This window comes from Erythranthe guttata, chromosome 6, assembly GCF_056151865.1.
Source record: "Erythranthe guttata isolate IM_541 chromosome 6, IM_541, whole genome shotgun sequence".
In the NCBI taxonomy this organism is placed as follows: Eukaryota; Viridiplantae; Streptophyta; class Magnoliopsida; order Lamiales; family Phrymaceae; genus Erythranthe; species Erythranthe guttata.
Genome location: NC_142538.1, coordinates 8605653 through 8620420, shown reverse-complemented (window position 1 = coordinate 8620420; position 14768 = coordinate 8605653). Strand labels below are relative to the sequence as shown.

General features: G+C 30.7%; 1 protein-coding gene and 1 long non-coding RNA gene across 2 annotated transcripts; one reads left to right on the top strand and one right to left on the bottom strand.

The window, feature by feature from the left end:
* The first annotated feature begins 1262 nt into the window (after positions 1–1262).
* LOC105960346 (uncharacterized) lies at positions 1263–4687 on the top strand. Its single transcript, XR_001173015.2, has 2 exons — positions 1263–1960; positions 4410–4687. It is a non-coding gene; the product is annotated as an uncharacterized LOC105960346 (long non-coding RNA).
* LOC148770088 (uncharacterized) lies at positions 2794–3888 on the bottom strand. Its single transcript, XM_088818915.1, has 2 exons — positions 3718–3888; positions 2794–3595 (listed from the first exon to the last, which is right to left on the bottom strand). The coding sequence occupies exons 1-2, from the start codon at positions 3857–3859 to the stop codon at positions 3399–3401; spliced, it is 339 nt and encodes a 112-aa protein (XP_088675041.1). The 5' UTR covers positions 3860–3888; the 3' UTR covers positions 2794–3398.
* Positions 4688–14768: the final 10081 nt, after the last annotated feature.

The window sequence follows — 14768 nt, the reverse complement described above, 5'->3', positions numbered from 1 at the left end:
CTATATTGACGAATAACTCGAACTTTACCAGCTTATACATTGTATTTACTTGGTAAATAAAGCATACTATATTCATGAATAACCTTAACTTTACCGTACTCTTATGTTCACTAATTAAACAACAATACTTAGGTTTGACACGCCTTCGTATTGCAGCCCGATCTTTTACATTGTACGCTTGCATGAGAGACGCAACCCTATGCAAGCTGTGGTTTATTTTAGGCATGTCCATGTAGTGATAGAAGGGATTTTTCTTCAGTTCTTCATAATGTTGTTTTTTCTTTAGCTTCTTCACACCTTCCATAGTTGTTTGAAAAGCGATCGGTGAGCACCTGCAGCCTATTGCTAGCTTGATGCTATCTTCTTTTACATCAATTCCTGCAATTACATACACATAAAAGCACAATAATTATAACAAATACAACGTACTATAAAGTTCCACTACCAGTACTTCTATTAATTTCGTTCAATACCATCCAAATGAACTAGCAATACCATTGTTGCATATGAAACATACTACATTACAATCAAACATTATACTTCCAGTACCCTTTGTCAATACCATTCGAATGCACTAGAAATACCATTCAAAGACGCTATCAATACTATTGTGGCATATGACACATACTATAGAACCATCAAACATTATACTTTTAGTACCCTGTGTTAATACCATCCAAATTAACTAGCAATACCATTCAAAGGCACTAGCAATACTATTGTGTCGTATGACACATACTACAAAACCATCAAACATTATACTTCCAGTACCCTGTGTTAATACCGTCCGAAGTCAAGAGCAATACCATTATTACATATGACATATACTACAGAACCATCAAACATCATACATCACACTCTTGTTAGGACTAAATGCTTTCGGGACAGTACTTCGAGTACCCTGTGTCAATACCATCTAAATGCACTATTAATACCATTACTGCGCATGACACATACTATAGAACCTGTGGTTTCTAATTGGTGAAGATTATTTGAGAAATGATTTGTGTGTTCATTGTGGTAACTTGTCTGTTTGATGTTTAGGTAAATTTTTACCCTAGTAGAGTGTATAAAAATGTTTACCAGAGTGTATGGCAATGAGTTTGGACAACATTCAATAATATAAAAATGATTATACTATTGAACATTACTATGCATGATCATATTTATATGTAGTAACATAAAGTAACATATGCACCTAGTGTGGATTTTCAATCGATATTTGCAATATAAATTGTTATTTAATATGTAAAATTTTGTTTTTTTTTTTTTTAATTAAAATTGATTCTCACTTTTTATTATCTGATTTTATTTGTCATCTCATTAATTCAGTTTCAAGAACATACAACAAAGCAAATGATTTTCTGTGATAGAATTTCACTACAGTAAGTAAATATATATTTTTTCAACCACATTGTTCTATTCATCATCTTATATAGATTCAATTGTGAAGTTTTTGGTGGTGTAGATGAATTTTATTTATATACATATATAGTCACATGTGGTCATGTACGTGTAGTCATATATAGTTACATATAGTAACAAGATGAACATAACTACATGTGACTATAGTTGACTACATAGTCATATCTAGTCATATGCAGTAACAAGAAGACATAACTACATGTGACTATAGTTCACCAAAGTAAATTTATCAATAAAGTGTTTTTCATTGTTTTTTTGTATTATTCATGTAATGTAATTCGAATTTTGCAGGTATTTTTTGAGTTCACCAAAGTATTTTTTGTACAACCATCATCGAATTTTGCAGTTATTTTTTGAGTTTTGGTTTTAATTTTTTTTTTTTTTTTTTGTGTGAAGCTGTGAGTTTAATTTTAGGAGTCGACTTGTACATAAAACGCGATTGTTGTGGCAAGAAATATAATAAAAAAAACTCGAAACTTGTTCCTGGTGGTGGTGCGACAAAACTGACTGTTCATCCATTGAAGGCATAGAAAAGGTAATGAATTTTAATGTGCTTCTTAATATATTGAATCACTGTTTATTGGTCTTCAAATGATTTGTTTACTTTTTTTTTTATACTTGGGAGTATATGTAGATTCGTGATGAGAATATTTTGTTGGTAATATGATATTGATATTTTATTTATCGAGAATGAAATAGGTGACTACTTTACGTGTGTTTCAACTATTATTTTATCTATGGTGTTCCACTTCAACTTGCTTTGATCTTTGACCTTTGGTTATACGAAGAATAATGACTAGCATACTCTGTTTGTAATTTGATTTTGATAATATAAGTTGTCTCGTATCACCTGGAGAACAAAGTCAGGTACTTGAAGGGACAAATAAAGTCACATACATGTATATAGTCACATGTGGTCATATACATGTAGTCATATAGGACCTTTTTGGTTTGGGGTATTACAAGGGATGGGATTTGTTGTACCATTGTGTACAATTTTTGGTTCAGTTGACAAACCCATCCTTGATTGATGGGTCCACCGTTTTAATCTCCCATTTGAATTATTAGTAGTCAAGCCAAAATTGGCTTGACTAATTATCAGGTATTGTATCCCTTTTAGCTGGCCGTGTGAAATGTCGGAAATAGCCTTAGAAAACATATCAATTACAAAATTAATAGGTATAAATAGTACATTCTTCATCTTCTTCTCTCTTCCACCGTGCCCTAGTTTTTTGCAGGTAAAATCTCCTGCGGTTCGAGTTATCAAAGAGCACAATCGACGCCGCCAATCGCTGCCGCCTTCATCACCACGACCAAAACCTCGACGCCGCCAATCGCTGCCGCCTTCATCACCACCACCAAACCCTTGACGCCGCCAATCGCTGCCGCCTTCATCACCACCAGACCCTCAACACTGTCAACCACCACCAGCAACCTCTCCACCGCCGCAAAAAACCTCACAATCGTTCATCTACTTGAGAAGTCATGAGCCCAACACCATTCTCCACCACCTAATTAGAGATGAGTTTATTCTCGTCTCCAATTGCCCAACTTGGTCTTGATAGATTTCCACTCTTGCCAGCAATCAGGTGGAGAATTTCTCCATTATTAATTCACAATTTATTTTTTCTTTTTCCTTTTCTTTTTTTTTTAATATTTTTATTTCTTTATTTAATTATTTATTTTTATTTTTAATGTGTGAAAGTTTTCTGTTTTTCTTTTTAATGGAAATCTGTGATAATTATAACGATGAACAAAATATGTTCGTCGCCGTTTGTTTGTTATTTTCGTTTTCCTTGATATTTTTCAGACCGTTTTCTTTAGGAACCAAACAAAACTATGGAAAATGATATTCCAAAAATTATTTTCATCACCATTTTTCCTAGGAACCAAACACAATTGAGATTTCAAAAGTCCTTGATTTCCTTTTCCTTTGCATTTTCACTTTCCTTATTTTGAAATCCATGAACCAATCAGAGCCTTAATGTGACGGGATCGATTGGCAGTGGTGCAGCTGCTTTTGTTTGACCGATACTAGTTGGTCTCACATCTTCGGCAATTACTTCACCTTCAGCTTTGAGAGACTCCAAAAATTGGTTGGCCCTTTGTGTTTTACCTAGCTGCATACCAAGACCCTTTGATGGAGCTGAAGCAGATGCCGGTGCACGACCTAATCATGGAGATCCAGAAGGAAAGAGATAAGGAAACACACACATTGCAATTTAAATATTTACTATCAATACTTCACGTTTACTTCCGAATTCAAAGAAAGATTCAGAAACAAAGAGTAACCTTTGGGCTTAGAAGAGAAAGATTCCACTTCAGTATTCACTCCAAAGCCAGAACCACCTCCAAAACCACCACCAGTACTAGATATGCTGTTCTCACTGCCAAAGCCACTCTCGATTCTCGAACTCATTGACTGCAACGACATAAATCCTCCCTTCTCACCTCTATTCTTCTCAATCTGGATGAATTTCAAACAGTTAGTCAATATATGTATCAAAAGGGGCAAACCATTAATTTACCTAACAAATTCATAGAAAACTGTGTTATCACCCAAACCAAACATGATATTATTAATGCAGGTATTATTAGTTTCTCCCCCATAACTCAAACCAAATAATGGATTACTCACTGTGAATCAAAAATTTAGTCAAGTGTACCATATCCCATCCATAGCTATCTATACTAACCTTCCAACCAAAAGGGCCCATATAGTCATGTGTAGTAACATACAATAATATATGGTGTAGTCATATATAGTAATATATAGTCACGTGTAGTAACATACAGTAATATATGGTGTAGTCACATGTAGTAATATATAGTTATATATAAACTATGTAGTCATGTAGTCATATGTAGTCATGTATGAGTTATGTGGGGAGTATCTATGTATACCAGTAGGTGATAGTGCGTGTGTGCACATTTAAATTTGAAGCAAAATTCGTTGTTTGTTTAACTCTTTTTCTTTTTCACAGGTCTTGGTGTTTGAACTACTATGTAGTAAGTTTTTGTGGAGTGGATTGTGTTCGTTGTTCAAAACAAGCGGTTCTCGTGTTGACAAGTGCGATTTGAGTCAAATTTAGTCGTATAGATAATTATAGTCATGTATAGTTCCATGTAGTTATATATATTTATATACAAGCTATGTGATTTTTCTGATGTATAGTGATCTTGATGATTGTGTTTTTTTTGCACTTTTTTGTTAGATATTAAATTATTTACAATATCAAGAATCAAATTTTGAATTTTTTTATTGGTATAGATGATTTTTTTATATATATAATCAACGGTTTTAATAATCGATCGATCATAAATTTGTGGTAAAAAAACAGTACATGGCTACATATAACTATACATGACTGTGGTATACTATAGTCATGTGTAGTCAATTTCAGTACAGTAAATGAAAAATTAAAAAAAAAAAATTAAAAAAAAATTAAAAAAATTAAAAAATTAAAAAAATTAAAAAAATTAAAAAAATTAAAAAAATTAAAAAAATTAAAAAAAAATTAAAAAAAATTAAAAAAAATTAAAAATTAAAAATTGAAAATAATTAAAAAATAAAAAATTAAAAAAATTAAAAAAATTAAAAAAAACCACAAAAAGAGGGTACGTATAAAAAATAATAATAAAAAAAAAATTTATAATTTTTTATTAAAAAATATGAAAAATGATAAATGCAGGTCTAAAAGTGTGGACTGCAGTTAGTTATAATGCTGAATGCAGTTGGTTAAAATTTACAAATAAGGGCACAATAGTACTTTTGCCTCTCCAGGGGTGTATCTCAAATAAAGAATTTTAGGGGTGGACTTATCCCTATATATTTTCCATTCTAGGGGTGTATATCAAATGGCGCCTATATATATATATATATATATATATATATATATATATATATATATATATATATATATATATATATATATAATTTAGACAAGTTTTTGTTTATTATTATTTTATTTAAAAACTAACAATAATAAATTTAAACAATGTTTTTCTTTAAATTTTTTATTTAAAAAATATTTTAAATATTTTTTATTTAATTTCAGTTTTTTATTCAGAATCAACTATAAAAATTCTGAAATCAATCATAATTTCGTTTTGTTTTATTTCATTTTTCTTAATATTAATTTTCCGTTTTATTTGGCTTTTTTTTAACAATTGTTTTTTTTTTTTTGGCTTTTCTTTAACTGAAAAACAACTATTACAATAAAACTATTTTTACAGAATTAATTGTTATTTTTTCAGCCATAATCAACTATTAGAAAACTTCAAAACAACTATTTAAAAAATAATGGTCTACAAATAACAAATTTACAAAAAATAAGAACAACTACAAATTAACGAAATGAACTATAAATTGTAGAAATGAACTACAAAATATCAAAAACAATTATAAAACTATCGAAAAATAACTATAAAATTATCGAAAACAACTAGAAAAAAAAAAAGCAAAACTCGAAATCAACTACAAAGAAACGAAACAAGTATATCGTTGTATAAACTAAATCCAACCAAACTCAAAACAGTAAATGCGATCAATCTTCACGAAATGAGATGTTTTCAACTATTTTTTTTTTAATATATTAGATCCGGACCCCAGATCTACTCATATGAAATTCCATACATTAATTGGTTTGTTGAGAATTCGTCCAAGTTGTATCCTGAAAATCAGAGATGCAAATTATTCTCCAACCCGTGTTCCACCTTGACGACTACAAAACTCACTCTAAGCGGCTATGTGCACGAAGGTGAAGGGGACAAATGGCGGTGGGCATGGCGTCGGCGGCAACGGGATTAATTAACGCCAAAAAAAAAGAGAAAAAAAAAAAAGAAATAAGAATAAATTTGCAGGGGTTAGTGGAGGAAGATGAGATATGTAAGTACCATGGTGCCGATCGTGACAAAGTGGGGTGGCTTTGGCGGAGTGACGGCGGCGCCGCGTAGGTGGAGAGGCGAAGGTTAGTGGAAAGAAGAGAGAATAGGAGAAAAGACGAACAAATTTATGTGGTTAGGGTTTTAGGTGAAAAAAATAAATTATATATTATTGATAGAAGGGTAAATTAGAGAAATTACTTCAAATTTTAATAAATATTTATTTAATTAATTAATTAATTAATTAGGGTAGTCTCACTAATATTGAAAAGTGGTTATACCCACCTTAATACAAGTAAATGAGTTTGGGGGTTCTCACTAGTTATCCCTAAAAAATAATATAATTAAAAATTTAATTCACTACAAAATCATCGGTGTTATTATCGCAGGAAGAGTATAGTAGTACAAATGGCCCCTGGCCCCTGTCTATGTTTTGAATTTTGGTCTCGATTTTTTCGATCCAAAACTTATCCGCTAATAGTGGTCTTGACCTGCTAACCATGTGTGACAAACTCAACCTAATGATTATTACTTAGTTGGTCATCCCTTATATGACCAATTAAGTAAAGGATTTTTTGAAAGAACCCCTCTTGTTTAATCTATAATTGCTAAGAAACCTCTTGTGTTAAAGAAATTATCACGGACCCCCCTATGAAAGTTAGTTAAAGCCAATAAGGCCCCTAACGGCTTATCCTTTTCTGCATGAGCTGATTCTGCAGCTGAGGGTGTGTGTTCTGACGTGAAAAAACATAAATACTCTTTAAATCAAAAAATTGAAATTACAAAATAACTCCAAAATTTTTAATTGCTCTAAAATGAAAGTTTCAGAATATTTAATTCAATCCTTGGAAATTTGACAAACGCCCTCTCCTCAAATCATTTGATTCCCGTTTAAACTCTTAACACTTTTCACGCACAATACATACAAAAACCTATCTCGAGTGGTGCCCCTTTGCCGGAAATTGTCAAAAGAACATTTTTCATGACGCTTTTTCGACAAACCTTGATAGTTTTTAGGCAAAATGAGTTTTTTAGCCCTTTAAGTTTACTAGTTGGGAGTTTTAGTCCACCATGTTTCAAAATCAGAATTTTAGTCCTCTAAATTAAAAAAATTGGGATTTTTGGTCTTATGACCTGCTATAACAGGTAATGTGATAGTTGGTATATAAAAATAAGGGTTAATGAGACATAACCCCCTTATTAAGAAAAATATTAGAACTAACCACCCCTCATTATTTTTAATAAGTCAAACCCCTCAATTAGTGTCATACCAATACTACCCTCATATTTTTTATTAGAAATCAGCCCCCCCGCCATCTATCTGAACTACGGGATTCATATCAAATATTCATAGGAAAAAAAATCTCTCCCCCCTAAATCACGGCAATATGTAGAATATCTTCCCAATAATTCGCTAAAATCTGCCCATGATCTACGGCCTTCTATGGAACCCTAGTTTTCTACATTTGTTGAAAAAAAATTCACAATCGTGTGAATCGAGGAGAAGCAGACACAAAAACATAGTGAAATCAAAAAAATCGAATAAAGGTAGGTTGCTATGAAATTCGACGGTTCGGAATTCTTCCATGGTTGATTACTCAAAAATGGAGTTTGTAAACACAATTGTTTTTTAGATCTACAGATCTATGGTCGCACTATTTGTTGACTCATAAATATTTGTTTCCTATGAAATTTGTTTTATCAGAGTCCAAAACAAAGAAAATATCAGTATTGTCGAAAAAATAAAATATTGTAGTCATCTACACTCAGAGTCAACTATAAAATCGGGTAACTCACTATATTTTTCCCAAAGTGAACTATAAAAATTAGATAGTCCACTATAATTTTTACAAAGTCAACTATACAAAAATGGTAGTTAACTATATTGTTGCCATCGTCAACTATAATTGTTCAAATGTCAATTATAAAAAAATGGTAGTCAACTATAATTTTTCCATTAATTCACTATATTATTTTTCAATTTAAGATACTATGGTGTTATAAAATTGAATACTCATGATAAAAATCTCATCTTCGATGAAAACAAGAATTTCATAGAGTAGAAAATAAATTGATTTCAACGACCAAAAAATCAGATATAGAAGAAAAGTATAGTAGTGAGAAGAAATAGAGGGAAAAAATGAAACAAAAACAGACGAGAAGAAAGGAATTGAGGGAAGAGAAAGAAGAGAGAGAGAGAGAGAGAGAGAGAGAGAGAGAGAGAGAGAGAGAGAGAGAGAGAGAGAGAGAGAGAGAGAGAGAGAGAGAGAGAGAGAGAGAGAGAGAGAGAGAGAGAGAGAGAGAAAAGAAGAAAAGAAAAAGATACGAGAAAAGAGAAAATTGGGGATGAGAGAGACGAGAGATAATGGAGAGAAGAGATAGAATATAGGAGAGAGGAGAGAGAAAAATAAGAAGAATAAAAGTACAACACGTCAAAATTGAGGAAAATAAGGAAGAGAGAGAAATTAATGGAGAATATAAAATGACGGATATGAGAGAAATAAGGAGAAGGAAGAGAAAGTTGGAGAAAAATATGGTAAAAAGGGCATAATGGGCATTAACATAAGCTTAGGGGGGTCACATAATTAAGAAAATATTAAATGGGTTTGTCTACAAATAGTCAATTATAAATTGGGTCCGTACTATATTATTTTACCTAATGAGGGGTTATCCCTCATTTTCCCTAAAAATAAACAGATTTAAAAATAAGGGGATAACCCCCTAATTTTGAAAATATATATGAGGAGGTCCAATAAAATTTTCAGCCCTAGTCAAAAACCCAAATTTTGATCTTAATTAGTGAAACCCCCTGGACAACTTGACGTACCCGTTTTACCCTTTTAGTTTTAAATCTAATATATGCCATAATCTTTCTCTTTACACATACGTTTCAATCACCGTCGTTTCTCCCTCTCTCTTCATCTCCCCCTCTTTCTTACTCTCTCTCGCCATCTGGCTCCGACAATGAAGAGAAAGAAGAAGTGCAAGCCAAATTCTCCACCATCCGCTACGCAGCCGCAACGCCGTCGAAAAGCTAACCCCCTTCATGATTTTTTTTCGTGTTTTGTTTGTATTATTTTGTGTAATCTGTGTGAAATTTTTGTTAATTGTTTAAGCTGCATTTGTTTTCTCTGTCTTTGAATTTCAAATCTCAAGCTATGGATAATTCTCTGTTGCCTGCGTGTTTACGCATCAGAAAGTTGATACCTGAAGCTTTGAATTATTTTAATTTGTGAGTCATTAATTGAAATTGATAGTAGTAATATCTAGCTTCATCTCTTTCTTCAGACTCTCTCTCTCTCTCCTCTCTCTCACACACACACACACTTTGAAGCACTCTGTGTGGGGGTGATTTTAATTACCAATTACTTGGGGGAAGGAAAAGTACAGAGGGGAGTGAAAGTGCGTGCGTATGAGTGTGTGTCAGTGTGTGTGTGAGTGTGTGCGTGTCTGTACGAATTGTGAGGGATTGTTGAGGGTTTGTGTTTTGTTTTATTTCATTGATGTGTGTACATGGACTAAATGTTTGAATAATTTTTAGTTTGAGGGTTGATATGCAAATTGTTTCTGAAGTTTGCAGATTTCATACTGTACAAAATGTTTTGTCATTCCCTAAATCAATATAAATGTATTTTTGTGTTTTTTTTTTTTTTTTTTTTTTTTTTTTTAAATTTTAAATCGTGTTCATATAATTTGAGTATAATACTGGATATGCTGCATCGTAGAATTTTGGTTTTTCGTTTAACAATAGACATACTGCAGTTTGCTCGTTTTCTCGACATTGTTTGCTCTAAAATCCTCGTATTATACAGTCTTGAATGTTCTTGAATAAATTATGGAGCTTCGAGTGAAATGCAAATAGCATATATATATATATATATATATATATATATATATATATATATATATATATATAGTCACATGTGGTCATATACATGTAGTCATATATAGTCACGTGTAGTAATATATAGTTATGTATAAGCTATGTACTAACATGTAGTCATGTATGAGTTATGTGAGGAGTATATGCTGGTGATGTGTATGTATGTCAGTAGGTGATAGTGTGTGTAGATTCAAATTTGAAGAAAAAAATATTGTTTGTTAACTATTTTTCTTTTTCGCAGGTCTTGGTGTTTGAATTACTATGTAGTAAGTTTTTGCGGAGTGGACTTTGTGTTCATCGTTCAAAATAAGTTGTACTCGTGTTGAAAAGTGGGATTTAAGTCAAATTTAGTCGTATAGATAACGACATATAACTATAGATGACTATAGTCATGTATAGTTACATATAGTAATATATACTTATATACAAGTTATGCTGTTTTTCTGATGTATAGTGATCTTGATGATTGTGTTTTTAGTTTTTTTTTGTTGGGTACTAATTGATTTATAATACAAGATTCAAAATGTGAATTTATTTGTTGCTGTAATTTTCTTTATATATATATATATATATATATATATATATATATATATATATATATATATATATATATATATATATATATATATATATATATATATATAATCAATGGTTTACCATAATTTTGTGTTAAAAGACAGTACATGACTATATATAACTATACATGACTGTGATATACTATAGTCATGTGTAGTCAATTTCGATATAGTAAATTTATCAAAAAATTGGAAAAATTAAAAAATTAAAAAAAATTAAAAAACTTAAAAAATTAAAAAATTAAAAAATTAAAAAAAATTAAAAAAAAATTAAAAAAATAAAAAAAATAAAAAAATAAAAAAAATAAAAAAATAAAAAATAAAAAATAAATAAAAATACACGAAAGAGGATATATATATATAAATATTAATAATAAATAAAAATTTATATTTTTATATTAAATAAATATATAATAATGATAAATGCAGGTCTATCAATGCTAAATGTAGTTGGCCATAGTGTTCAATGCAGCTGGCAAAATTACTGAGTGCAGTTAGGCGAAAATTGCATTTAAGGGCACAATAGTACTTTTGCCTCTCTAGGGGGTATCTCAAAGGAAGAATTTTAGGGGTGGACTTATTCCTATATATTTTTCATATGCGGGGGTGTATATCAAATGGACCCTTAAAAATAAATTAGGTGATGTGGCTAATAAGTTATGGTTTTGGAGAGAAATTTGATCTTTAATGTCAAATTCACCAAAATAATGGGAAACAATTTAACATATTAATTTATATATTTATTTTTCTGATATATTTTTTTAATAAAGAACATCAGTATATCATTGAATAAAATCTACCATTATATTTTTATGAAGGAAATAATACTAACTAATGTTTAATTAATGGGGCTCTTTGAGAAAACCCCCTCACTATTTTTCTTAATAGAGGAATGCCCAAAATATTTTAGTCAATTTGAGAAAAGCCCACACCCATTTTCAGCCATTATGTTTTCCAGCTTTGCCCCCGCCCGCCACATCATCACTGGGTCACGCGCTCAGCAATTTTTTTTTTTTCCGTTTTTTTCCCGTCTTTTCTGTATCAGTTTCCTTAATCGACTATGAAGCATAGTCGATTAACCTTAATCGACTATGCTCCATAGTCGATTAAGGAAATTATTTAATTTTTTTTTGTTTTTTTATTTTTTTTTCTATATCAGGTATATTAATCGACTATGATGTGAAGCATAGTCGATTAAGAATCTGCTACTAAAACTAACAAATCACAACTGCTAAAAAAATACAAAATCAACTATATATTACAAAAACAAAAAAATATACAAATATTATAAATGATTTATACAATTGGAATCAATAAACGAAAAGTTCAAAAAAAAATTAAAAAATTGGAGTCGATCAACCTTAATCGACTGCCAGAGTATAGTCGATTAGCTTAATCGACTATGAACATGTACATAGTCGATTAAGGTTTTAACATGCGCGAAATTCTCTACAGGCGCCGTCCTCCGCCCGATCCACCAAAAAACCTTAAATCTGCCTCCCCATCGTTACCACACCGCCGCCACAACACACCATCACCACCTTACTTTGACATTATAACGGTTTTTTATTACAAATAAATAAATAAAATCACAACTCGCACCACCTTATCAAGATAACCACCATACATATATAATCATCAGATAAATTCAAGAACTCTCCCAAACTCCATTTTCTTGTGACAAAAAACAAAAAGTGATTAAAAACACCCAAAAAAAAAAGTTAAATTCAAGAACTTTTATTTATTTATTATTAAATAATATTTTATTTTTGCATAAATGGATCTTAAAAATTAATGAAGATATTGAGAAGGTTGAGCCTGGAGAATTACTTGAAGATATCTGGTTTTTTGGTAATTTGCTGCAGAGGAAATAAAAAATGCCGAGAAGTTTATCTGATTCCTGCACTTCTTTTTCTTCACCTTCTTCTTCTTCTTCATCAAACGTGTACGGCGGCCAAGAAGAGGCTTCGCCGGAGAAATCATACGAAGAAACCTACGAGTCAATCAAGAAACTGTCGGCGGGAGACGAGCCGCCGCGGCGGAGTCTGATCAGGGCGCCGTCGGATCCGTCGAGCTCGGCGAGGAAGGATCAGAAACCGGCGAAAAAGGGGAGTGATTCTCTCAGAGGCAAATCGTCGAACAAGAGGCGGGCACCGGCGAACACCTTGAACAGGGCGCCGTCTCTGCCGACCAGTTTGCAGGAGACTGACGAAGAAGAGAACGAGTTCTCCACGGGGAAATTGATTTTACTTATCTATATAATATATAAAAGTTGAATTCCATGCCTAATTGATTGACATTTGTCAATTTCATTATGTGACATGTCCCCAATTTCATCCTATGTGTCAATTTGATTGGTGAAAATAAATATCAAAAAACATGTCATCAATTTCTATTATTTACATTCCACGTCATTTACATAATTAGGTAGTATTATCATTAATCCACCTCTCATTAATTATAAAAATGATCATCAAATCTTACCAATAAGGAAGTCATATGTCCATTTCTCATAATAGACTTTATTGACTTTTATTTACCATATTATTTTCCGGATTTTTTGTTCCATTTTATTCCTCTCTTTTTTTTTTTCACCGGATTTTTAATTATTTTCCAATAATTTCAAATTAAAAAATGTGTCCATATATATTTCTTTTAATATATATATATATATATATATATATATATATATATATATATATATATATATATATATATATATATATATATATATATATATATATATATAACACTTATTTAATTATCTACAATTAATATAAACAATGTTATGTGAATTGCATGACATGATTTGTGTCCATTATTACTGTTGTGATTCGTGAAATTTAAATTCACATTTCTTATATGGTCGTTGTCTATTTATTTTAAAATTTTAAATGGCAGTCATTATAATTGCATGACTCTGTTGTAACAGAAATTTTGTATGTTAATTCATAAAGTTGGATATGGATTTTAAAAAATATTGTAGGTTAAATAATTTGGTTTTATATATTTTATATATATGACCATGATGAAAGAATATGTCTTTTCTTTTTTCCTAATTTATTATATATTAGTATTATATGTATATAAAAAAAATACATGTTTGAATTTACTATATTGCGGTAATTCACACTGTCTTTTTCTCCCGCGGTGTGTACAATAAACTACCAATTTTTTTACCATATTGAAAATGAATTTCATGTTAATGTTTTAATTTTTCTATTCTATTCATTGATGCAGTGACAATAACTTTTATAACTGATTTGACACTTCTATATACTAATTAAAAAAAAACTTCTCACAATACTAATAAATTGAATAATAAAAGTAATAATTTATAACTGTTTTGACACTTCTAATTATATACTAATTAAAAAAAACTTCTCATAATACTAATAAATTGAATAATAAAAGTTAAGTTTAATCAACTGATAACAAATAAACAAACCTATTTTATATATTTCAAAACATAACAATGTTATTCTAAATTTTTGGTATTAAATTAGTTTATTCGCTTTATTTAATACCAAAGATTAAAAATATCAATTGGTATGTTTAAGATATATAATGATCGTATATGTACTATATACTATATTCCACTATAACACCGATATATATTATTAGGTACATATTTAGAGCAATTTCATCCCCAAAAGTATCAAAATGAGTTTGCAAATATTTATTTGATATTTAATATTTAATTTTGATATTTATCTTTTCGGAGACTTTACACGAAATATTTATTCTTCTTAAATAACACATTCACAATTTTTTAGTATTACCATTACCTCCCATGTGGGTAGGGGTGTGCGCGGGACATAAACCCGCGGGTTCTATCAAAACCCGCCCTCGTCCCGTCAAACAACGGTTCTTGATTTTGAAGAACCAAACTTGTGGGTTTATAACGGGTTTACGATAGACGGGTCCATGGCGGGTTTGTAGTAGGACCCAACCTTCAGGGGTCGAAACCCGTTATCGTCTAAACTATTTTTTTTTATATA

What these genes read in the sequence shown, in the direction of transcription:
- LOC148770088 (XM_088818915.1), bottom strand. Translation starts at nt 3,859, where the DNA reads ATGTCGTTGCAGTCAATGAGTTCGAGAATCGAGAGTGGCTTTGGCAGT. An exon ending in TTTCTCTTCTAAGCCCAAAG is followed by an intron (nt 3,596 to 3,717) that starts GTTACTCTTTGT and finishes CTCCATGATTAG; the next exon opens with GTCGTGCACCGGCATCTGCT.